The sequence below is a fragment of the Entelurus aequoreus genome, linkage group LG03, assembly GCF_033978785.1.
Source record: "Entelurus aequoreus isolate RoL-2023_Sb linkage group LG03, RoL_Eaeq_v1.1, whole genome shotgun sequence".
In the NCBI taxonomy this organism is placed as follows: domain Eukaryota; kingdom Metazoa; phylum Chordata; class Actinopteri; order Syngnathiformes; family Syngnathidae; genus Entelurus; species Entelurus aequoreus.
Genome location: NC_084733.1, coordinates 23,944,400 through 23,969,963, shown reverse-complemented (window position 1 = coordinate 23,969,963; position 25,564 = coordinate 23,944,400). Strand labels below are relative to the sequence as shown.

At 39.6% G+C, this 25,564-nt stretch overlaps 1 protein-coding gene across 2 annotated transcripts in view; it reads right to left on the bottom strand.

Moving 5' to 3' along the window:
- Positions 1–2,471: 2,471 nt before the first annotated feature.
- Positions 2,472–25,564, bottom strand: part of rcan3 (regulator of calcineurin 3) — a 90,108-nt gene continuing 67,015 nt past the window's right edge. For both annotated transcript variants that reach the window (XM_062041509.1, XM_062041510.1), the window contains 3 exons: positions 8,657–8,830; positions 6,191–6,362; positions 2,472–2,629 (listed from right to left, as the gene is read on the bottom strand). In XM_062041509.1, coding sequence (XP_061897493.1) covers positions 2,475–2,629; positions 6,191–6,362; positions 8,657–8,830 — 501 coding nt within the window. In that variant the 3' untranslated portion in view covers positions 2,472–2,474. The remainder of the gene's footprint in view (positions 2,630–6,190; positions 6,363–8,656; positions 8,831–25,564) is intronic.

The window sequence follows — 25,564 nt, the reverse complement described above, 5'->3', positions numbered from 1 at the left end:
AATTTGATTGTCAATTTGTAAATCATTAAAACTTAAGTCTTTGTCAATCCATGAGTCAGTGAATCTTGAGTCTTTGTCAACCTGTGAGTCAGTGAAATTCCATCTTTTTCAACTTGCGAGTCAGTGAAACTTAGACTCTTTGTCGATCGGTACTCAAACTTGAGTCTTTGTGAATCCGTGAGTCAATGAAATTTGATTGTCAATTTGTAAATCACTAAAACTTAAGTCTTTGTCAACCTGTGAGTCAGTGAAACTCGAGTCTTTGTCAACCTGTGAGTCAGTGAAACTCGAGTCTTTGTCTAGTAACTGTGAGTCAGTAAAACTCCGATCTTTGTAAGGCCGTAAATCGGTGAAACTTGAGCCTTTGTGAATCTGTGAGTCATATAAACTTGATTCTTTCTCAACCTGTTAGCCAGTGCAACTTGATTCTTTGTCAAGTACTCCTGATTCAGTAAAACTTAAGTCATTGTCAACCTGTGAGTCAGTGAAACCTGAGTGGTTCCAAAATAAACAATAGTTTCTCAGGTCCTGGCGACAAGAATGTTCCAATTTTTATTAAGTAGACGTTAAAAGTGTGGTGCGCAATAGCTACTGATTGGGTTTTACGATGAAATAACGCAAAAATAAGTTGAATTTGGCTGTTAGTTGAGTTCCATCACCACTATTGTACAACTCCAACAGTAGTAACTCAAGAATGTTCAGTCATTTAAACTAAATTCACTGTATTTCCTCCATAATACCGCAAAACGGCCACTTTGAATACAGCAACTATGAAGCAACCCTATAGCTTTGTTTGCTTTAGCATGTTAGGCTACCTATTACGGACAAGTGGTGCAAATTTGAAAACTTCTTATTCAGAGTAGAATCAATCTCTTTTTGGTAAGTGTGTGAACAATAAATCTCACTCAAAGAAAGAAATATTAGCTCTATTTTTATTATTATTATTATTATTATTAGTAGTAGTAGTAGTAGTAGTAGCAGTATTGTTGTTTTTTTAGCCTGGTTAGCAAGCAGGCTAACTAGTGCGTTTGCCTTTCTCTTTTGTTAGCATACTAGCATTTTTTACTACCTCAGCTACTAACAGATGATTACTTTCACTTTACTTTTGGTTAGTGATTTTTTTTTACGTGTTGTATTACATAAACAAGTACATGGAGCAGAGTGGTGTGACGGTACCTTGAAAAGCGTCCATTGAAGAGCTCTCTCAAGCGGCGGCCATTTTGGCTCCCATGAAAACGATACAAAGTAATGTTGAATGGTATGAACACAGCAATACTAATAGATATTTCTTTAGCCTATTTTGACCAACGCGGATTGGTTTTAGCATCTTAAATAAACAGAAAGGTGACAGTGGTCAAAGTGGTATCCTCCAGTTTGTGGAAATACGTGAGAATGTTTGGTTGACATCTCATCAGGCATCTTTAAAGTCTCCCTTTTCCTACAGCGAGGACACAAACGGACATAAAGACGAGCGTTATATTTACAAGCTAGACGTCAAGAACAATAAAAAAAAAAGAAGAAAAAAAAGAGCAGCCGTCAGAACAAAAGCTGAGCTACAGCACTGAAGGTGTCGTAACATTCAAATTATAGGGGAGTGGGAAGAAAACTACTCCTCTACCGTAAATGTGCTTTTTGACGAGTCAGCATCATGCATTTCCCAAAACAAAAACAAAAACAAAAAAAAAAACCCTCAGCTCAGAATTAAGCATGCAAAAAGTGTATCAAATACACAATAAGAACACACATCTAGTAGTTAAGCAAAAAAAGGAAAAAAAAGGAGAAAAGTGAAACTTGTTAGTCACATATGGCGCTCCGTGCAGTGTGGGTATATTCCGTTAGTAGTGTATCACGCAGTAGTGTGTGTGTGTGTGTGTACTGTATATACATGCAAACAAGACCTGATATGAACATGAGTGAAAAAAAAAAAAACACACATTGTGCATAAAACACCATTCGCATTGAGGTGTGAGCTAACCGGTTAGCGAGCTAGCACTAGCGAGCGTACATGTGAACACCATGGCGCCCCCTGTTGGTGACCCTCGCCCTTGTTGCTGCAAGCCAAGGACTTTGGCGGGTCAGTAAAGGGGGGGCACAGTCACTCCAACACCCGCCGCCCACAGGAATGTGAAGACCGTGTGTGTGTGTTTGCGTGTGTGTGCGTGTGTGTGTGTGTGTCTGTGTGCGTTAGAATCTTATCATTCCCTTCCAAGCCGCCTCATTCGGCAAAAAACGCCTCATCTGGATCAATGATTGTTGTTGTTTTTTAGGCTGAAATGAGGGGCGTCGCTCTCTGTGAGTGCAAGACAAGAGAGAGAGAGAGAGAGAGAGAGAGAGAGAGAGAGAGAGAGAGAGAGAGAGAGAGAGAGAGAGAGAGAGAGAGAGAGAGAGAGAGAGAGTAAGAGAGATGTGTTGCAGGTCATAGAGGCGGCCAAAACGAGCGTGGGCCACTGTGTGTGTGTGTCGAGGAGCCGTCTCTAGTTGAAGACCTTCGGGGGACCGTCCGGGCGTCTGGTCTGCACGATTTCCTGCTTCGGCCGCCCCGCCTCCTCGTCCTCCGTCTCGCTCTCGCACACGTGGACCACCACGCTGGGAGTGGACTCTGTGCCGGCGTGGAGCTCATACTTCTCGCCTGCCATGGTGACACAGTAGATGAGCGTAATGTACCCCAACAGACCTGGGCCAACCAAGTGTTTAAAGGGGAACTGCACTTTTTGGGGAATTTTGCCTATCATTCAAAATCCCTACGCAAGACAAGAACTAGAGATGTCCGATAATGGCTTTTATGTCGATATCAGATATTCCGATATTGTCCAACTGTTAATTACCGATACCGATATCAACCGATACCGATATATACAGTCGTGGAATTAGCACATTATTATGCCTAATTTTGTTGTGATGCCCCACTGGATGCATTAAACAATGTAACAAGGTTTTCCAAAATGAATCAACTCAAGTTATGGAAAAAAATGCCAAAATGGCACTGCCATATTTATTATTGAAGTCACAAAGTGCATTATTTTTTTTAACATACCTCAAAACAGCAGCTTGGAATTTGGGACATGCTCTCCCTGAGAGAGCATGAGAAGGTTTAGGTGGGCGGGGTTGGGAAGGGGGGGCGGGGTTGAGGTGGGTGGGGGTTAGGGGTAGCGGGGGGTGTATATTGTAGCGTCCCAGAAGAGTTAGTGCTGCAAGGGGTTCTGGGTATTTGTTCTGTTGTGTTTATGTTGTGTTACGGTGCGGATCTTCTCCCGAAATGTGTTTGTCATTCTTGTTTGGTGTGGGTTCACAGTGTGGCGCATATTTGTAACAGTGTTAAAGTTGTTTATACGGTCACCCTCAGTGTGACCTGTATGGCTGTTGACCAAGTATGCCTTGCATTCACTTGTGTGTGTGAAAAGCCGTAGATATTATGTGACTGGGCTGGCACGCAAATGCGGTGCCTTAAAGGTTTATTGGCGCTCTGTACTTCCCCCTATGTCCGTGTACACAGCGGCGTTTTAAAAAGTCATACATTTTACTTTTTTGAAACCGATACCCATAATTTTGAAACAGATACCGATAATTTCCGATATTACATTTAAAGCATTTATCGGCCGATAATATCAGCAGTCCGTTATTATCGGACATCTCTAACAAGAACACATATGTTTTTCTTTTTTTAATGCATTCTAACTCGTAAACAAACTTGAATAAAAGTCATCTTACATTAGAGTCGATGGGAGGTTCTTTATTCCGCACATAAAGCCCTGTTGTCCCGATACCAATATTTTGGTACCGGTACCAAAATTATTTAGATACTTTTTGGTACTTTTCTAAATAAAGGGGACCACAAATTGCATTATTGGCTTTATTTTAACAAAACATCTTACGGTACATTAAACATACACTACCGTTCAAAAGTTTGGGGTCACCCAAACAATTTTGTGGAATAGCCTTCATTTCTAAGAACAAGAATAGACTGTCGAGTTTCAGAAGAAAGTTCTCTTTTTCTGGCCATTTTGAGCGTTTAATTGACCCCACAAATGTGATGCTCCAGTAACTCAATCTGCTCAAAGGAAGGTCAGTTTTGTAGCTTCTGTAACGAGCTAAACTGTTTTCAGATGTGTAAACATGATTGCACAAGGGTTTTCTAATCATCAATTAGCCTTCTGAGCCAATGAGCAAACACATTGTACCATTAGAACACTGGAGTGATAGTTGCTGGAAATGGGCCTCTATACACCTATGTAGATATTGCACCAAAAACCAGACATTTGCAGCTAGAATAGTCATTTACCACATTAGCAATGTATAGAGTGTATTTCTTTAAAGTTAAGACTAGTTTAAAGTTATCTTCATTGAAAAGTACAGTGCTTTTCCTTCAAAAATAAGGACATTTCAATATGACCCCAAACTTTTGAACGGTAGTGTATGTTTCTTATGCAAGTCTGTCCTTACATAAAATAGTGAACAAACAAGACAAATTGTCTTTTTATTAGTAAGGAAGCAAACTAAAGCTCCTAATTTAGATGCTGATGTATGCAGTAACATATTGTGTCATTTATCATTCTATTATTTAGATCAAAATTATGAGGGACAAACTGTACAAATGGATTATTAATCCACTTGTTCATTTACTGTTAATATCTGCTTACTTTCTCTTTTAACATGTTCTATCTACACTTCTGTTAAAATGTAACAATCATTTCTTCTTCTGTTGTCTGGTTGGTGGTACAATAAAAACTCATGTTTTCCAATAATGAATAATCGTGTAATTAACCGTGATAACACTATCAATACAAATAATTGTGATTATTATTTTTGGCAAAATCATCAAGCCCTAATGAGGATTATGATTAATTCTTCATCCAAACGGGAAGATATAAATATCTCATCAGTTAATGGATGTTTTTTTTTTTAGCTTTTTATAAGCCGAATACAGCGACTCCCATTAGCTCATTGCTGTTTTGCTAGCATATATTTACAAGTTAGAATGCATAAAAAAAATAAAAACATACAGTATCTGCGCTTGTTTTAGATAAGGATTGTGAATGATAGACACACCTCCAAAAAGGTGCAGTTCCCTTTTACATATACACGGGAACTAGAATGTGAACAATTAGGTCTAGGATTGGAGTGATGATAAATGTACACAATAAGTCTCCACTTTGATTTTTTTGTGAATTTATTTGTAATTAAGGTTGTCCTGACTCGATATTGATATTAGTCCATTATCAGCAAAAAAAATCGGATGACACTGTATTGCCTTGCATCTAACATTTCTGAAAAAAGCTCTGATACATGCAGTCCTGCAGCGCGTTTATTTTTGCAATGTTCCACTTGAAAAAGGAAGTGGAACATTGAGGCTTTAAAAGGGTAGTTTGCTTCTCCTTGACTTGTTTTGTGTGTTTTGTTTTGTTTCGCAGAGCCTCTGCGGAACAGTCACAGTGATGACAAACAAGAGGAGTGTAATGATAACGCTGTACAGGCTCAGTAGACAGTCACTACAGTATCTGTACAAATAATAATAACAATATAAATTATATCTGAGCTGCGCACAAAATTCATACGTTAGCAAATCCCTTAAATGAATGAAATGAAAGCTAACAAACAATAATGACGGCCATTATTGCAATTGTGGAATTATTGTAGCGAGAGAACATTATCTAGTCAGCCTGTGTGTTCAAGGCTGGTCATGCACAGCTATTCAAAGCACAGACGACAACGCATGACAGACTGAATAGAATAAAGTCTCCAGATTGCATCACAGTTGCCATGGAGATAAGATCAGACTGCTCGCAGACAAGCGGAAATTGGCTGTGCAAGAAGCTTTTCATCGTGCGACGACACAAGCTGCAGTTACAACGGCAACACCGACAGAGGGCGCCAGTGCTGCACACTGAAGCTTATCTCATGGACAGAGAGCCACTTCCTGACTCCTCGCGTTGCCAAGGGCAACAGTCCAGCACTATTATCCTTTCAGGGCGTTCATGGCTGGACAGGAGACTTTAATACGTTTTTTTTTTTTGGTCGATAAGAAAAAATATTAACAGATAAGACGGTTTAAAGCGATTGTCCAGCACAAACATATAAATGTTTTCATTCACGTTTGGTGACATTTTTTTTTTTTTTTTTTTTAGAAAAAGGTTGATTAAGCTGCAAATTCATTGGTGAGGTGAATATTATTAATTTTGTCAGGAGTACTGACCGGGTCCCAGCTTGGCGACCGCACACAGCAGGTCGTAGTTGATGACCGGCGTGGCGTCCTCACTCTGACTCCAGCCCACGGGCGGCGAGGCGGGCGGCGAGATCAGAAACTGTTTGACGGGCTGGGGAGGCGCCAGGTACGACTTGTCGATGTCCTCGGTGCCGTTCTGGACCTGTTTGAAAAACCAGAGATGACATGGATCAGAAAGTATTTCATATAAGTATTCAACCACAGTGCTCACCTGCAGATAGTCCCAAGCATACAGAGGAGGCCTTTATTTGCTCATACAATACCAGTATACATTTTCTAATGTATATATATATTTCATAATAAATAAAACAATTGATGATTACAAAGAACTTCTTTGTCTAAAAATAGCCTTCTATGATATATTATACCAATAATTAATAACAATTACTCTATATCAGAATCAACTTTAATGGCCAAGTATGATTAACACACATAGCATTTGACTTGGTAGACTGTGCTCTTTGTTCTAAACTTATTAGGAATATAAAATATATTAGACATATAGATTAGATTAGATTTTATTTGTCATTGCAGGTTATACAACAAAACGTTGACCAATCCTACTAACAGAATCCCTAAAAATTGTAACTAAATATACAAATATTGTGCATCTATGCATGTGTAATAAATATAAATGGTAAATATGGTAAACATGGGTAAAAACTAATTTAAAAAAATGTATTGCATTATCTTGGGTAACGTTTGTACTTTATCGCATTCTCATTACCATAGACTTCAGCTTTACAGATGCCACAACAGCTCTGTAGGCAGTGTGTGTGCGCACGTGTGCGTGAGAGAGAGATAGTAAAGTTCATTATGACAGCTGCCTGTTGTTTTGTTGGGGTGCCGCAGTGATTTAATCAGTCACAGCAGAGGTCATTATTGGAGAAAATGTAACTTTTCTACTTCGCAATCATGAAAATATGAACAATATATGTATTTTTTTGTTCCATCCTCATTACTGTTTAACTATTTGATGTAACAACACTGACACTAGACACAGGATAAACGAGAAGAAAATGAGAAAAAACAAACTACGGGTCTCCTGATCTAACGTTTTTCCATCTGATTTGATAACGATATTGGAGCGTTGCATATTGGCCAATACCAATATTAATCTGATACGATATGAACACAAATCATGCATACTTTTATTATTTTGTAGCTTGGAATGTTAGAAAAGGTTTGATGGAGTGGAATTACTCAGAGAACAATGGTTGGTATGAAATACACAAATTTATATACTGTATTACTGGAATGGACTTATGTGGTCGTTAAGTTAAAGCTGAGTAGTAATTATTCCATAATAATATTTCATGAAGTTAAGCTTATGACACAGTAAGCTTATTGATTTGGACACATTTGTTACTTGATACTTCCTAATTAGCTTCTGCCTTAGAGACTTGGAATCTGTGACTTTGAATCTTTTAAGTATCAAGCAACTATAATTATTTGATACTTAAGACTGCAATATTGTTCAATTAAGGACACTTATACGTATGTCAAGCTCGTGTGCTTAGCTGTTATGTAGCTGCTAGGTCCATAGCCTATAGCACTTTTATTCGGGCGGAAGGCGGGGTACACCCTGGACCAATTTTTAAAAATCTACCCAATCGATTGGAAATAACTGTGGATAATATTAAAATATGAAGCACTGTTTTATAACACACACAATTGTTCAATTTGGTTTGTGTTAATTTTAGAATTTTCTTTTTTGTCCCTTTTTTAATGTCCTAACAGGTTCCTCGTGTTCTAATGGCTTGTCTAAATAAGGCAAAGAGACTAGAACTGAAAATTAATACTGAAGATTATTCAACAAATGGAGTAAGTACAAACAGTAGCAACACCAGCTATTGTATCATGTTTATCTTTTATAAACTACTTGACTAAAATACAATAAAAGGCCAAACTTCTGTGCTTATTGGAGAACATTTCAATGTTAACTGGCTGTCTCGCTTTGCACAAGTAAACACTGCATGTATCAGAGTTTATTTTGGAGATTTTAGATGCAACCTGATATTATCCGATTATTCCTATATATATTTGACTGATATCAGATATCAATATCGTATCATCCTATTTTGGAACAAATTGTCCCTGAAAAATGTAAAAGTGCACCTACAGGTATTACAAACCTAAATGTGTTGCATCTACAGGGGAGGGATGGCCTTTATTCTCAAGAGAACATAAAACACATTGATTTGTGTTTAATCACAAGCTTTGTTCTGCAGCAGGCTGGAATAGCAACAATAACAAAACCTAGGTGAGTTAACTGCCAAGCCTGTAAAACCCTTAATCCTCTTATAATTACGCACTGATAATACTGTCGTACAAAGTAGATTATGATGGGATAACGTGAAAATCAATTACATCTTGCCACATGTTTCGCAAACCAAGCAATATTTCTGTCTTCAACTCTGAATAGGTCGAAGTCACCTGGGCAAAGTAGAGTTTGAGCTTCCTGCCGTTAAACTCAGACTCATGGAGTTCAATGCGAGCGCGGGCGGCGGCCTCCGGTGTGTTGAAGTTGATTCTGACTCTTCGGAAGCTTTTGAACATCTGGAAGGTGGCCTGGTCGTCGTAGATTCGAAACAACGCCTCGAATCTCTCCTGTGTAACATGGACAAAAGGATATCTTGACATTAATTTCAATGTTTTCACCTCTATGTAAAGCATCCTCAAGGAAGAGCAATGTTTTCCCTCCCCTGCAGTTCTAAATACAGACACTCAGCAGCTACAGCTCAAAAGCTCAAATATGTACCCATCCATCCATCCAGCCATCCATTTTATACCGCTTGTCCCTTTCGGGTTGCGGGGGGTGCTGGAGCCAGTTGCAGCTGCATTCAGGCGGAAAGCGGCGTACACCATTTTTTAAAAATCTACCCAATCCATTGGAAATAACTGTGGATAATATTAAAATATGAAGCACTGTTTTATAATACACACAATTGTTCAATACGGTTTGTGTTAATTTTAGATTATTTTTTTGTTTGTCCCTTTTTTAATGTCCTAACAGGTTCTTGTGTTCTAATGGCTTGTCTGAATAAGGCAAGGAGACTAGAACTGAATATTAATACTGACGATTATTCTACAAATGGAGTAAGTACAAACAGTAGCAACACCAGCTATTATATTCTATTCTATTCTGGCTGCCTCTCAGTAGCTGAGTTGTTTGGGCGTTGTCCAACAAAACCAAAAATTACCCTAAGTGTGTGATTTTGGACCCACACACATTCGTCCACTCTTGCTTTATCACGTTCCTGGCACCTCTTTTCACCATCAAAACCCATCCATCCATTTTCTACCACTTGTCCATTTTGGGGTCACGGGGGGTGCTATCTCAGCTGCATTCGGGCGGTAGGCGGGGTAAACCCTGGACAAGTCGCCACCTCATCACTGAGCCAACACAGATAGACAGACAACATCCACACTCACATTCACACACTAGGGACAATTTAGTGTTGCCAATCAACCTATCCCCAGGTGCATATTTTTGGAGGTGGGAGGAAGCCGGAGTACCCGGAGGGAACCCACGCAGTCTTGGGGAGAACATGCAAACTCCACACAGAAAGATCAAAGGATCAAACCCACACTGCAAAAAGTCAGTGTTCAAAAACAAGAAAAAAAAAAAAAAATTAGGGGTATTTTACTTGAACTAAGCAAAATTATCTGCCAATAGAACAAGAAAATTTGGCTTGTCAAGACTTTCCAAAACAAGTAAAATTAGTTAACCTCAATGAACCCAAAAATACCTTAAAATAAGTATATTTTCACTAATAACAAGTGGACTTTTCTTGGTAGAAAAAAAAATTAGACCTTTTTCCTCAATATGTTGAAAAATATTCTTAAATAAGTAAATGCTAGTGCCATTATCTTGACATAATGATATGCGCTTGGCATCATGATTTTTTTTTTCATGCTTGAAGTAAGAAATTATTACTTTAAAAAAGTAGTTTTATACTTGTGAGTGTTAATGACACAGCTTTGCATCAGTTGATATTCTAGTTTCAAGCATGTTTTACTCAATATAGGTCATAAAATCTCAGCAACAAGCTGTAATATCTTACTGAGATCATTTAGGACCAAAACCCTTAAAACAAGTAAAACACTCTAACATAAAATCTGCTTAGTGAGAAGAATTATCTTATCAGACAGAAAATAAGCAAATATCACCCTTATTTGAGATATTTAATCTTACTTAGATTTCAGTTTTTGCAGTGCAGGACCTTCGTATTGTGAGGCAAATGCAACATCAAAACCATATAAGATATTATGTGTCTGCAATTGCGAAGATAAAATCACAGGGTGTGCTCATCATGTTTTGTCCTTGAACATAAAGTGAATAAATGGTAAATGGGTTATACTTGTTTAGCGCTTTTCTACCTTCAAGGTACTCAAAGCGCTTTGACACTATTTCCACATTCACACACACATTCACACACTGATGGCAGGAGCTGCCATGCAAGACCCTAACCGTGACCCATCAGGAGCAAGGGTGAAGTGTCTTGCTCAAGAACACAGCGGGGACATGACGAGGTTGGTAGAAGGTGGGGATCGAACCAAGAACCCTCAGGTTGCTGGCACGGCCACTCTCCCAACTACGCCACGCCGGTTGAGTGAGACCCTATGCATTCCACTCTGCTTTAAGGTGGTAAATATTACCCTAACAGTCTGCTAAAAATTACATATCGGTTCATATATGTATCATTTTTTTTGTGCCAATAATGATATTGGATAAGGTATTGACTGGATTTTGGCGCGTGAGTTATGACCTCATCAAACGCTCCACAAAGCAATAAGCTGGCTAGCTAACTAACTAGTATGTACCCTGTCTGGATGTATTTCTAAGATTTACTATCAGATCTTAAAAATGCAATTTGCAGTAACTTTTAAGCGCTGGTTAAAGTATGCGATCATGAAGGAGGAAGGCGTCTCCCTTTAATACATCTAGTATAATACACAGTTTAGACTTTTCATAATTGTATAAGTCAAGTGTAGTAATTTCTTAACTATTGATTCATTTGAAGGTCAAATGCAATTACTTTTTAATCCGGTAGATGGCATATGATTGTTCTGAAACACAGCAACACAGAATCAGTGCAATACAGCTAGTGAGTGTGTCATACACTCACTGAGGCATGACTAGTCAATAGTTTCATATGTTGCACTTTACTTTGTTCTTATCTAGATGTTTGTGCAGTTTTATTGTACATTGCAGGGATATTTAACTAAAATTAAAATCCAGAACATTTCCAGATCTTATAACCAGAGCCATGAAGTCTAAAATAGAAGCACTAAGTCAAAATACTTTAAAAATTTCAGCTCTGAGTTTTGACTGGTAATTTGGATGAGTGCGAGAAACAAGAAAAAGGTCTGGTATGTAAGTGTGTGTGTTCTGAGAGAGACGCCTGCATGACAGAAGACCCCAACGGTATTGTGGCCAAACAGCTCAATTTTTGTTTCATCTGACATCACATGGACCAAGATAAGACCTTCTGAAGCAAAGTTCTGTGGTCAGATGAAACAAAAAATTAGCTGTTTGGCCACAATACCCAGCAATATGTTTGGAGGAGAAAAGGTGAGGCCTTTAATCCCAGGAACACCAGGCCTACCTTTACGCCACTTACAATGAATTGATTAACGTGGACCCCGACTTAAACAAGTTGAAAAACTTATTCGGGTGTTACCATTTAGTGGTCGATTGTACGGACTATGTACTGTACTGTACAATCTACTAATAAAAGTTTCAATCAATCAATCAACGCATGGTGGTGGTAGTATTATGCTCTGGGCCTGTTTTGCTGCCAATGAAACTGGTGCTTTACAGAGAGTAAATGGGACAATGAAAAAGGAGGATTACCTACAAATTCTTCAGGACAACCTAAAATCATCAGCCTGGAGGTTGGGTCTTGGGCGCAGTTGGATGTTCCAACAGGACAATGACCCCAAACACACGTCAAAAGTGGTAAAGGAATGGCTAAATCTGGCTACAATTAAGGTTTTAGAATGCCTTCCCAAAGTCCTGACTTAAACGTGTGGACAATGCTGAAGAAACAAGTCCATGTCAGGAAATCAACAAATTTAGCTGAACTGCACCAATTTTGTCAAGAGGAGTGGTCAAAAATTCAACCAGAAGCTTGCCATAAGCTTGTGGGTGGCTACCAAAAGCGCCTTATTGCAGTGAAACTTGCCAAGGGACATGTAACCAAATATTAAAGGCCTACTGAAACCCACTACTACCGACCACGCAGTCTGATAGTTTATATATCAATGATGAAATCTTAACATTGCAACACATGCCAATACGGCCGGATTAACTTATACAGTGCAATTTCAAATTTCCCGCTAAACTTCCGCTTCAAAATGTCTATATATGATGACGTATGCGCGTGACGTCACTAGTTAAACGGAAGTATTGGGACCCATTGAATCCAATACAAAAAAGCTCTGTTTTCATCGCAAAATTCCACAGTATTCTGGACATCTGTGTTGGTGAATCTTTTGCAATTTGTCTAATGAACAATGAAGACTGCAAAGAAGAAAGTTGTAGGTGGGATCGGTGTATTAGCGGCTGGCTGTAGCAACACAACCAGGGGGACTTTGACTTGGATACGCTAGCCGCCGACCGCACGGATGATCGGGTGAAGTCCTTTGTCCTTCCGTCGTTCGCTGGAACTCAGGTGAGCACGGGTGTTGATGAGCAGATGAGGGCTGGCTGGCGTATGTGGAGCACTAATGTTTTTATCATAGCTTTGTGAGGTCCCGTTGCTAAGTTAGCTTCAATGGCGTCGTTAGCAACAGCATTTTTAAGCTTCGCCAAGCTGGAAAGCATTAACCGTGTATTTACATGTCCAGGGTTTAATATTATTGTTGATTTTCTGTCTATTCTTCCAGTCAGGGGTTTATTTATTTTGTTTCTATCTGCATTTGAGCCCGATGCTATCACGTAAGCTCCGTAGCTAAAGTGTTTCGCCGATGTATTGTCGTGGAGATAAAAGTCACTGTGAATGTCCATTTCGCGTTCTCGACTCTCATTTTCAAGAGGATATAGTATCCGAGGTGGTTTAAAATACAAATCCGTGATCCACAATAGAAAAAGGAGAAAGTGTGGAATCCAATGAACCCTTGTACCTAAGTTACGGTCAGAGCGAAAAAAAGATACGTCCTGCACTGCACTCTAGTCCTTCACTCTCACGTTCCTCATCCACGAATCTTTCATCCTCGCTCAAATTAATGGGGTAATCGTCGCTTTCTCGGTCAGAATCTCTCTCGCTGCATTGTAAACAATAGGGAAATGTGAGCAGCCCTCCAGCTTGTGACGTCACGCTACTTCCGGTAGGGGAAAGGCTTTTTTTTAATCAGCGACCAAAAGTTGCGAACTTTATCGTCGTTGTTCTCTACTAAATAATTTCAGCAAAAATATGGCAATATCGCGAAATGATCAAGTATGACACATAGAATTGATCTGCTATCCCCGTTTAAATAAAAAAAGTTTATTTCAGTAGGCCTTTAACATTGCTGTATGTATACTTTTGGCCCAGCAGATTTGGTCACATTTTCAGTAGACCCATAACAAATTCATACAAGAACCAAACTCCATGAATGTTTTTTGTGACCAACAAGTATGTGCTCCAATCACTCTATCACAAAAAAATAAGAGTTGTAGAAATTATTGGAAACTCAAGAAGGCCATGACTTTAAGTTCTTTACAAGTGTACGTAAACTTTTGGCCTAGACTGTACATACTAAAAAACAACGCAGGAGAAAAATTAATCAGAATTTTGTATGAACACATTCCATAGCCTGTAAAATACAAAAAAAACATAAAACAAACGAATGTCTTGCATTTTCAGACGCTTTTGTTTTAGTGAAAGAGGAAGCAAAATGGCTTATTTGATAATAAAGGTTGCCAACCCTAAGTATAGCCTTTTTAATTGGGTTTCTTATTCGTGAGTCTATCCAAAACACTGAGATGTCTTACTTGTTATAAGTAGAAAACAAATGTTATTTTATTTGACGGGTCACGGTGAATATTTTGTTGATACTAAATGTTACAAATAAAAAACTTACTACATTACAATATTTGTTTCATTTTGCACAAAGATGCATCCAGTGGCATCACAATAAAAGAAACACAATGTGTTCGTTCATTCATTACACTAGCTGTGACCTGACATTAGGTTGACGGAAGACCTGCTGCATGTATCCGTATCGGTTCATACCGGTATCGGAAATGAGGTGCTCGAAAAGTATTGGTATATTGGATATCGTTAAGAAAGCCAATATGGAGCATGCCTAGTTCAAATATATAATGTGTCTGTTTTCCCCTGACTTAGTGAAGAGCTGTGAGGCAGAGCTAATATTCACATTAAGTGATTCAGCAGCACCTCTGTCTGAGACGCAGACGTGACTTTTGCTTACTTCCTTTCATTTGCTTGCCAGCTAATTTAAAATTGGATTCTTCAGTTTCCTGTTATTTGCCTGCAATCTTGAGTGGCCGGCGTTGTTCCTCCTCCCTTAAATCTTGATGTAATTTCCTCTTTCCTCAACATCCTTTTAGCCAGCTGATGTATTCCTGCAATGTATCATCCCCACGGACACAGACTTGGACTTCCACGAATGTGAACTCAATCAAGCAGCTCAGTAGGAGGGCGGCAGAGAAAAAGGCCACTGGGAGAGCTGGCTGGCTGACAAATCAGTGGCGCTTCTCGTCGCCCGGGCCGACCATCTTCCAGTGCTGTCGCCCACATGTGGCGATAAAAACGGGTCTTATTTTCAAAGATGCAAAGTGAATGTGGCGTTCTGATGAGGGAACACACTGTGATGAACTGTCACACGTCCTTTTCATTTAATTGGAACTAACCATTACAACCACCCTTCTGCTATTGGAATAAATACACATAACAATAACATAACATACACTATATTGCCAAAAGCTTTTGGCCACCCATCCAAATGATCAGAATCAGGTGTCCTAATCACTTGGCCCGGCCCCAAGTGTATAAAATCAAGCACTTAGGCATGGAGACTGTTTCTACAAACATTTGTGAAAGAATGGGCCGCTCTCAGGAGCTCAGTAATTTCCAGCGTGGAACTGTTATAGGATGCCACCTGTGCAACAAATTCAGTCGTGAAATTTCCTCGCTCCTAAATATTCCAACGTCAACTGTCGGCTTTATTATAAGAAAATGGAATAGTTTGGGAACAACAGCAACTCAGCCACGAAGTGGTAGGCCACGTAAACTGACAGAGAGGGGTCAGCGGATGCTGAAGCTCATAGTGCAAAGAGGTCGCCGACTCTCTGCACAGTCAGTTGCTACAGAGCTCCAAACTTCATGTGACCTTCCAATTAGCCCACGTACAGTACGCCGACAGCTTCATGGAATGGATTTCCTTGGCCGAGCAGCTGCATCTAAGCCATACATCAGTGTTTTACAACCACATATTGTCTGGTGTGCCGTGGGAGATTACCATATTTTTTGGAGTATAAATCACACCGGAGTATAAGTCGCACCTGCCGAAAATGCATAATAAAGAAGGAACCAATGCGCTTTTGGAAGAATGGTCAAAAATTCCTATAAACACCCCCGGCAACCTTGTGGACAGCCTTCCCAGAAGAGTTGAAGCTGTAATAGCTGCAAACGGTGGATCGACATCATATTGAACCCTATGGGTTAGGAATGGGATGGCACTTCAAGTTCATATGTGAGTCAAGGCAGGTGGCCAAATACTTTTGGAAATATAGTGTATATGATAAGTACAGAGAAGCCCTGTGTGACACAATATTATCACAATATCTTGCCCACAATAACACTACTATAAACCAGCAGGATCAACAAACTTTTTCGCTCATTTGGAGACAGGAATTGACGCATTGCTATATTATTCTATCCCAGAATCACCACAATTTAGAGGTCAAACAAAAATCTTTGCAAAAAAGCAAACAAATAATAAAAATTCAAACCATTAACATCATGCACTAGGCGGTTTTGCTCTTTGCCAGCTCACAACAAAAGGGGAACAGCAATGGCGTAGAAGAAAATTATGATAACCATAGAACATGGTGAGACTGCGTTTCAGTTTTATGCTCCTAAAATTTGGAATAGTATTTCTAACGATGTGAAAACAGACCTCAACGTTGGCGTTGAGGTCAATGTCCGAATTGCGATGCATCTAAAAATCGATTATTTCCCCTACTTCTACTACATTCGCTTCGTCATATTCTGGTACAGAATAAAAAAGCATGTTCCCCGAGGACACACACGCCCCTCCTGGCATGGCACCCGCCCGCCCCACTGTTTGAGAAGGACTGCACTAAGCTATATATATATATCGGACGCTGTATCGATCCGTTGTGGTGAAGAAGGAGCTGAGCTGGAAGGCAAAGCTCTCAATTTACCGGTCGATCTACGTTCCCATCCTCACCTATGGTCATGAGCTTTGGGTTATGACCGAAAGGACAAGATCACGGGAACAGGCGGCCGAAATGAGTTTCCTCCGCCGGGTGTCGGGGCTCTCCCTTAGAGATAGGGTGAGAAGCTCTGCCATCCGGGGGGAGCTCAAAGTAAAGCCACTGCTCCTCCACATCGAGAGGAGCCAGATGAGGTGGTTCGGGCATCTGGTCAGGATGCCACCCGAACGCCTCCCTCGGGAGGTGTTTAGGGCACGTCCAACCGGTAGGAGGCCACGGGGAAGACCCAGGACACGTTGGGAAGATTATGTCTCCCGGCTGGCCTGGGAACGCCTCGGGATCCCCCGGAAGGAGCTGGACGAAGTGGCTGGGGAGAGGAAAGTCTTGGCTTCCCTGCTTAGGCTGCTGCCCCCACGACCCGACCTCGGATAAGCGGAAAAAGATGGATGGATGGATGGATGCACTAAGCTAAGGCTGCACAATTAAGGCCAAAATAATAATCACAATTATTTTTGTCAAACTGAAATCACCATATTTGATCACAATTATTCATTATGTTAGGTAAAATAGTGTTTGGGTGCGGGGGATGGGGACAGGTTGGATGTGACGTCATCACGTGATTTGTAATTAAACAGTGTAATAAAAGGGCTAAATAAATGTTACACATATATTTAAAGACAAATATTAGTATTTTTGTTCATTTTTAGTGTCAGCCTTTTTGTCACGGTTGGGTCGCATCTCACTGCGGGGGTCGTTCTCCCAGGATGCAAGACGGGACTCCGGACAAAGCGTGCAGGTAAGAATATGATTTATTTCTCATAAATCATACACAATACAAAAATACCGGAAACAAACAAAGACACACGTGCCAATCGCACGGGGAGCCAAGACAAACACTTAGCACAGGAAGCATGAGCAAGGAAAACAGGAATATACCAACGTAACTGTTGCTTACAGCAAACAAGGAAACCAGACAGAGTGTGCCGCACAACGTGAATAAGTAGCTCTCTGATTAGTGCCCAGCAGCAGGTGAGCATGCCGAACACTAATCAGAGGCAGGTGAAACTAATCAGCACCCATGGTAACCAAAACACAAACCCAGGGGTGCTGAAAACAGAACTGAGGTAGTGGAACTAATAGAACAAAACTAAACTAAACATAATCCGAGCAACGGATCATGACACTTTTCTCATTACATGATGCCTTAGCTCAAAAGAAAATTAGGGCTGCAACAACTAATCGATTAAATTCGATTATAAAAATAGTTGGCGATTAATTTAGTCATCGATTCGTTGCATGTATGCTATGCGCATGCGCAGAGGCAATTTTTTAAATTTTTTTTAATAAACCTTTATTTATAAACTGCAACATGTACAAACAGCTGAAAAACAATAATCAAAATAAGTATGGTGCCAGTATGCTGTTTTCTTCTTCAATAAAATACTGGAAAGGATAGAAATGTAGTTTGTCTCTTTTATCCGATTATTAATCGATTAATCGAAGTAATAATCGACAGATTAATCGATTATCAAATTAATCGTTAGTTGCAGCCCTAAAGAAAATACATTAAAAAAACAGCCACCTTTCGTGGGTGGCCCGTGCTTCATCTATTGGACACCCCTGCTTGACCTAATCATGCATTTGATTGTGTGTAGTGTTAAAGGCCTACTGAAATGATTTTTTAAAAGTTAAACGGGAATAGCAGATCCATTCTATGTGTCATACTTGATCATTTCGCGATATTGCCATATTTTTGCTGAAAGGATTTAGTAGAGAAAATTGACGATAAAGTTTGCAACTTTTGCTCGCTGATAAAAAAGCCTTGCCTGTACCGGAAGTAGCGTGACATCACAGGAGCTAGTATTCCTCACAATTCCCCATTGTTTACAATGGAGCGAGAGAGATTCGGACCGAGAAAGTGACGATTACCCCATTAATTTGAGCGTGGATGAAAGATTCGTAGATGAGGAATGTTACAGTGAAGGACTTGAGAGGCAGTGATGGACGTATCTTTTTTCGCTCTGACCGTAACTTAGGTACAAGCTGGCTCATTGGATTCCACACTCTCTTTTTTCTATTGTGGATCACGGATTTGTATTTTAAACCACCTCGGATACTATATCCTCTTGAAAATGAGAGTCGAGCACGCGAAATGGACATTTAAAGTGACTTTTATCTCCAAGACAATACATCGGTGACACACTTAGCTACTGAGCTAACGTGCTAGCGTCGTTCTCAAATGAAGATAGAAACAAAATAAATAAACCCCTGACTGGAAGGAAAGACAGAAGACCAACAATAATATTAAACCATGTACATGTACCGTAATTTCCGGACTATAAGCCGCTACTTTTTCCCCTCGTTCTGGTCCCTGCGGCTTATACAAGGGTGCGGCTTATATACGGCCTGTTCTTCTCCGACACCGACGAAGAGAATTTCGGTGGTTTAAGTACGCAGGAGGAAGACGATGACACAATGATTAAAGACTGACTTTTCATATACCGGTAGGCTGGTTATTTTGATAACGTACAGGCGAGCACTTTGTATTACTTTGCACCGTTGTATTATTTGTACTCTGCATGAATGCTGTTCGCCATGTCAAAGATGTGAAAGTTTGATTGAATGATTGAAAGATTTATTGTTAATAAATGGGACGCTTTGAGTTCCCAAACAGTCATCTCTGTCCCGACAATCCCCTCCGTGGTAGCAGGAACCCCTATATACTACGCTAATTACACATCAAAACCCTGCGGCTTATAGTCGGGTGCGGCTTATATATGGAGCAATCTGTATTTTCCCCTAAATTTAGCTGGTGCGGCTTATAGTCAGGTGCGGCTTATAGTCCATAAATTACGGTAACTACACGGTTAAAAATTCTCAGCCTGGTAAGGCTTAACTATGCTGTTGCTAACAACGCTAAGGCTAATTTAGCAACTTAGCAACCGGACCTCACAGAACTATGATAAAACATTAGCGCTCCACCTACGCCAGCCAGCCCTCATCTGCTCATCAACAGCCGGGCTCACCTGCATTCCAGCGATCAACGGCGTGACGAAGGACTTCATCCGTGGGTGTGGCGGCAAGCATCGGCTAGGCGTCAGGGTAAGTAGTCCTTGTTGTGTTGCTGTAAGTATTGTAATGCCCCGCAGTGAAGAAGGAGTCACACAGACGAGGATGCGCTGCTCAATCGCTTTATTAACAAGCGGTAACTGGTTGTAGTTCAAAAAGTAACGCACACACATACACGAGCTGCTGTTAGCCAAAACTCACGCTCACACACACTCAAGTTCTCCGCCAACTCACTCGCGCATGCGCGTTCCCCAAACCCTTAAAGACACAGTACACTAATGCAAATATCACAGATATTACAGTATTGTACTTAGCCGCTAAGACACCGATCGATCCCACCTACAACGTTCTTCTTTGCAGTCTCCATTGTTCATTAAACAAATTGCAAAAGATTCACCAACACAGATGTCCAGAATACTGTGGAATTTTGTCGAAGAAAACAAGAGGCTTTTCTATCGGGTCTGATGGGGTCCAACCACTTCCGTTGCTTTTGTGACGTCACGCGCATAAATCATATCCAAAGGAGTTTTTCAACCGGAAGTGTGGCGGGAATTTTAAAATTGCACTTTATAAGTTAACCCGGCCGTATTGGCATCAATGTTAAGATTTCATCATTGATATATAAACTATCAGACTGCGTGGTTGGTAGTAGTGGGTTTAAGTAGGCCCTTAAACATGTATATTAAATGACAAAATACAAAAATATTGTTAATTAGTGTAACAATTGAACTCGTAAACGATTCCTTCAATGAATAATTTATTTACGCGCTTCCTGAATTCATACGCATGCGCAAATCGAGCGGGTGCATGAACACTGGCTAGAAATGTTGGCACTGGTGCCTCCAGTCTCTATTTGGCTCTATTAGTTGTTAGTCCTGCTAGTGCGACTCCAAGGAGACAGGCAAAGCAGCATGTTGTGCAAACATTCAAGGGCGTAAGAATGAGTTTAGGATGATTAGATGTAGGGATGTTCGATAATATCGATATTATCGGCCGATAAATGCTTTAAAATGTAATATCGGAAATTATCGGTATCGTTTTTTTTTTATTATCGGTATCGTTTTTTGTTTTGTTTTTTTTTGTCCTTTTTTTATTAAATCAAAATAAAAAACACAAGATACACTTACAATTAGTGCACCAACCCAAAAAACCTCCCTCCCCCATTTACACTCATTCACACAAAAGGGTTGTTTATTTCTGTTATTAATATTCTGGTTCCTACATTATATATCAATATAGATCAATACAGTCTGCAAGGGATACAGTCCGTAAGCACACATGATTGTGCGTGCTGCTGCTCCACTAATAGTACTAACCTTTAACAGTTAATTTTACTCATTTTCATTAATTACTAGTTTGTATGTAACTGTTTTTATATTGTTTTACTTTCTTTTTTATTCAAGAAATGTTTTTAATTTATTTATCATATTTTATTTTATTATTTTTTTTAAAAAGGACCTTATCTTCACCATACCTGGTTGTCCAAATTAGGCATAATAATGTGTTAATTCCACGACTGTATATATCGGTATCGGTTGACATCGGTATCGGTAATTAAGAGTTGGACAATATCGGAATATCTGATATCGGCAAAAAAGCCATTATCGGACATCCCTAATTAGATGGTACACATACTGTATTGAACAGATCTATAAAGAGATATAGCAGAAATGTCATGTAGGACTTAACTATACATCGCAAAACATTCACAAAAAGCTAAGTCGCATGAACTGTTTTTTTTAAAGTAACAACTTTGTGACATGAAAAACCCACAAATAATTTAAAAAAAACATGGTGTTTGCTTTTTAAATATCAATTTAAAACACAAAGCAGTTTGGCCAATAAAGATAAACAAGCTTCGTTCTTCAATGCAACTGTTTGGGCAACAAAAATAAATAGGAGCGATATCTCTTACATCTCATACACAAGCTTCGTGCCTCACTGACAACTCAAAAAATGCTAGTGTTGGCGTTACTGGGACCACTGACAAAGTTAGCAATTAAATAATGGACGACTGACCATCCCAGTAAACAAACGACAATATGTTATAAACAAGCTGTGGCAACATGGTTTTACAAATCTCCTGCTACAAGTTTCTTCCCGTCTTTAACACTCTCAGTCTCACAGCAGGTGAGTGAAGGACAGACCAGTGACACGACACTACGCCGAGACTCCACGGAAGTGAAGCGAGTGAAATGAGGTGAAACGAAGCGATCGGTTGCAGCAACCCTGTGAAAAGTTTGTTATTGTAAATAATACTACTAATTTTAATATTTCAGTTCGGCATGATGGTGGAGTTTTGTGTTCAGGATTATTCTGATTCTGATTCTGATTCTGATTCTGATACTCAATAGCATTGTTCTCTGCCGCCGCGGTTGTGAAAGTGCATGATGATATGCTTTTTAAATGTCAATATCTTCAACGATACCATGAATTGATTTAAGTTAAACAAGTTGAAAAACTTCTTCGGGTGTTACCATTTAGTGGTCAATTGTACGGAATATGTACTGTACTGTGCAATCTACTAATAAAAGTCTCAATCAATCAATCAATCATTCAATCAATCGATAACCCTCATTTAATTGTGGCAGCCAAAATTGTGATCATGATTAAAATCCAATGAATTGTGCAGCCCTATACTAAGCTATACACTTCCTGTCTAAATGCATTTAGGTGGTTCAAGAGGTCATTCTGTGCGATATCTTCACCGCCACTCCTGCTTACTATCTCCTTCTGCTTGCAGGAATCTTGACTATAATCTTAATTAAATGTGCAGTATCGCTGAGAGTCAGTCAGTCCCACAAACTGGAAATAGTCCTCTGTGAATTCAGCACAACCCGAAAACAAAGATTGAAGGCTACCGGACCTTGAGCGGGGAGAGTTTTTCGCGATTACTTTAGTGAAGCAGAGTTGCGTCATTGCATGACAGCTCCGCTTACTTTCTGCATCAGGCAATGGCAAGCGAGCAAATGCTTCCACATCGCTGATACAGCAGACTGAAAAAAAGGACTTGTGTGCTTTAACACATTATGGGCAGCACAGTGATAGGAGACAGCAGGTGATAGGTACTTTTCCACTGTAGGAACTTTTACAGGAACATTCAATCAATCAATCAATCAATCAATGTTTATTTATATAGCCCTGAATCACAAGTGTCTCAAAGGGCTGTACAAGCCACAACGACATCCTCGGTACAGAGCCCACATACGGGCAAGGAAAACTCACCCCAGTGGGACGTCAATGTGAATGACTATGAGAAACCTTGGAGAGGACCGCATTTCCCATTTACCTTGGTAAATAAAGTTTCCCCTGTGTTTCCACCAAAAATTACCTGGGTAAATTTAGTTCTTCAGGAACCTTTTGGAGTTCCTGCCTGCAAGGTGGGACTTTCGGGACGTACCCAGAACCTTTTCGGGGGTGGGCTGTGGTTTCGAACGCTGATTGGTTGAACACAGTTGGGGGCGTTCCTAAAACTTATTTTTCAAACACACGACCGGCATCAGAATATGCGCGGCGACTTGTTTATTTGTTATTTCTTGTGTACAAGTCTTTTACACCAAACTTGACAATGGAGATAAAGAATAACAAAAGGAACTTTCGACATACAGGAACTTTTGTGGGGCATCTTCGTGCTGAACAATGCTGATCAGTGAAACTTTCTTGGAGTGTTTTTACTCAGCTGTAATCGTTTTTTAACCTACTCAGTGGCCTAGTGGTTAGAGTGTCCGCCCTGAGATCGGTAGGTTTGTGAGTTCAAACCCCGGCCGAGTCATACCAAAAACTGTAAAAATGGGACCCATTTGGCTTGGCACTCAGCATCAAGGGTTGGAATTGGGGGTTAACTCACCAAAAATGATTCCCGGGCACGGCCACCGCTGCTGCTCACTGCTCCCCTCACCTCCCAATGGGTGATCAAGGGTGATGGGTCAAATGCAGAGAATAATTTTGCCACACCATATGTGTGTGTGACTTGGTACTTTAACTTTAAACTATTCGCAGTCTAATGTTGTTTATTTCATTTTTTTCAAACTTCATTTCAACACGCGAAGTTACAAGGGTGGATTGAAGTAACGACCTCAGCTGCTTACTACTCTGACTTCGTTGGAGTATTGTGAAATAAAGGAGGCAATACACCAATGGAACAAAGGTAAATAACATCAACTATTAACTGTTTACTTTATTACATGTTGTAGAGTAGTCAGTGACACTCTATTTGTGTAGTTATTAGCCCCAACCCTAGTGAAGAAAATACTAATACCAACAAACTAAAGCGACGTGTTCGTGTTCATGTTGTCGGCATGAGATAATGACATTTATCATTTATATATTGTCATTTACAGCTGAAATGGACCAAAAGGAATCACCTGACCCTCATGAGTTCATCATATACAGAGGGGACGACTTTCTGACTGTTGGACATTGCGGACAAAAACCTGACTCTTTATGAACAATTCGGCACACTTTATTTTTTTAATGATATCGTTTAGTATATTATTGTTTTGTATTTCATTTACTTAGACTTTAGTAAAAGAACTGTGACTTAATGTTGTCTGTTTATTTACATGATAGTGTAGAAATACACTAAGCCACTCCTCCATTCAATATCAGCCTGATTTGTATAAACTACCCTGAACTCTGCAATGTGGTGGAAAAACAAACCACACACTTCTACAGGAACCTTTAGTTCCAGGAACCAGAAAAATGTATATCACGGTTATTGTGACCAAAATGATCACACTTATCATAGTGTTGAATGTGTTCAAAAAGTAGTTATAGACACACTGACATATTTAGATTTTTTTTAATAACTAAAATAAATAGACACACTGTCAGAAATCCCACTATTTTGCACGTTTTGAGTTTTTCATGCGTCACTGATAAGTGTTCTGGCAGACGTCCTACTCTGTTTACACCGTACGCACTGTAAAAACACCTTCGTCTCATATAGATAGGTCACTTTGTCCTAAGAGATCACAGCTTGTGGGTTCAATGTGCATAATTGAAAAGCTTAGTTGCTCAGACTGTAATGTGTTTAAGTTTAGATTGGTTTATGCTGTTTCTTACTGGGAAACACGTTAATGCCTCTTGTTTTCATGTTAGCATCTAAGCTAGTAAGCTGACGCTATCAAAGTGCGGTTAGCAGTCACGGTTTCTTGATAATTCTAATTCACAATGGTTAAACTAACCAAAGAGAGTTTTATCATGGTTATCATTTATTACCGTTTATCGTTACATCCCTACTCTATAGTATTGATAAGCGCACACCATGTATTAATGTTGTTGCCATCTTATGTTTACATATTGGGTGAAAATATTTTTTGCTAATAAATTTAATGTAAAATAAAAAAAAACAATGCTTCCATAACATTAAGTATAAGAAAAAAACAGCCTGAATGTCAGTTTTGTTTATTAGCGTCACGGTCAACACGTCTAACTTTTTCCGTAACAATACACCTGTTTGCTCTTTTACTCTACTTGCTATTTATTTTTTTTTTTTAGAGAAGTGCCACAGTCCGCAAATGACCACTAGGTCGCACTTTGGACACCCCTGCGCTTGTAGCACGTTAACAAGCGGACATTTTCATTCCACTCCAGTCTGGAAGGTGGCAGTACTGCGCATTGTAATGTTGACAGAAAAAATACAGTATTTAAAGGATCTAAATTTTTAGATTTAATGACAAATTACTATGATACATTTAAAACAAGTTAGCTAAGTGTATACTAAAATGTTGTGTGGTGCACCAACAATGAACAACCTATTGTGACACAAAGCACATTAGGCTGGCAACACAAGTGCCTTTTTTTTATTTTTTTTAAAACTATGATTGCTTGTCTTGTTACAATCAGTTGAATCCACCACTTCA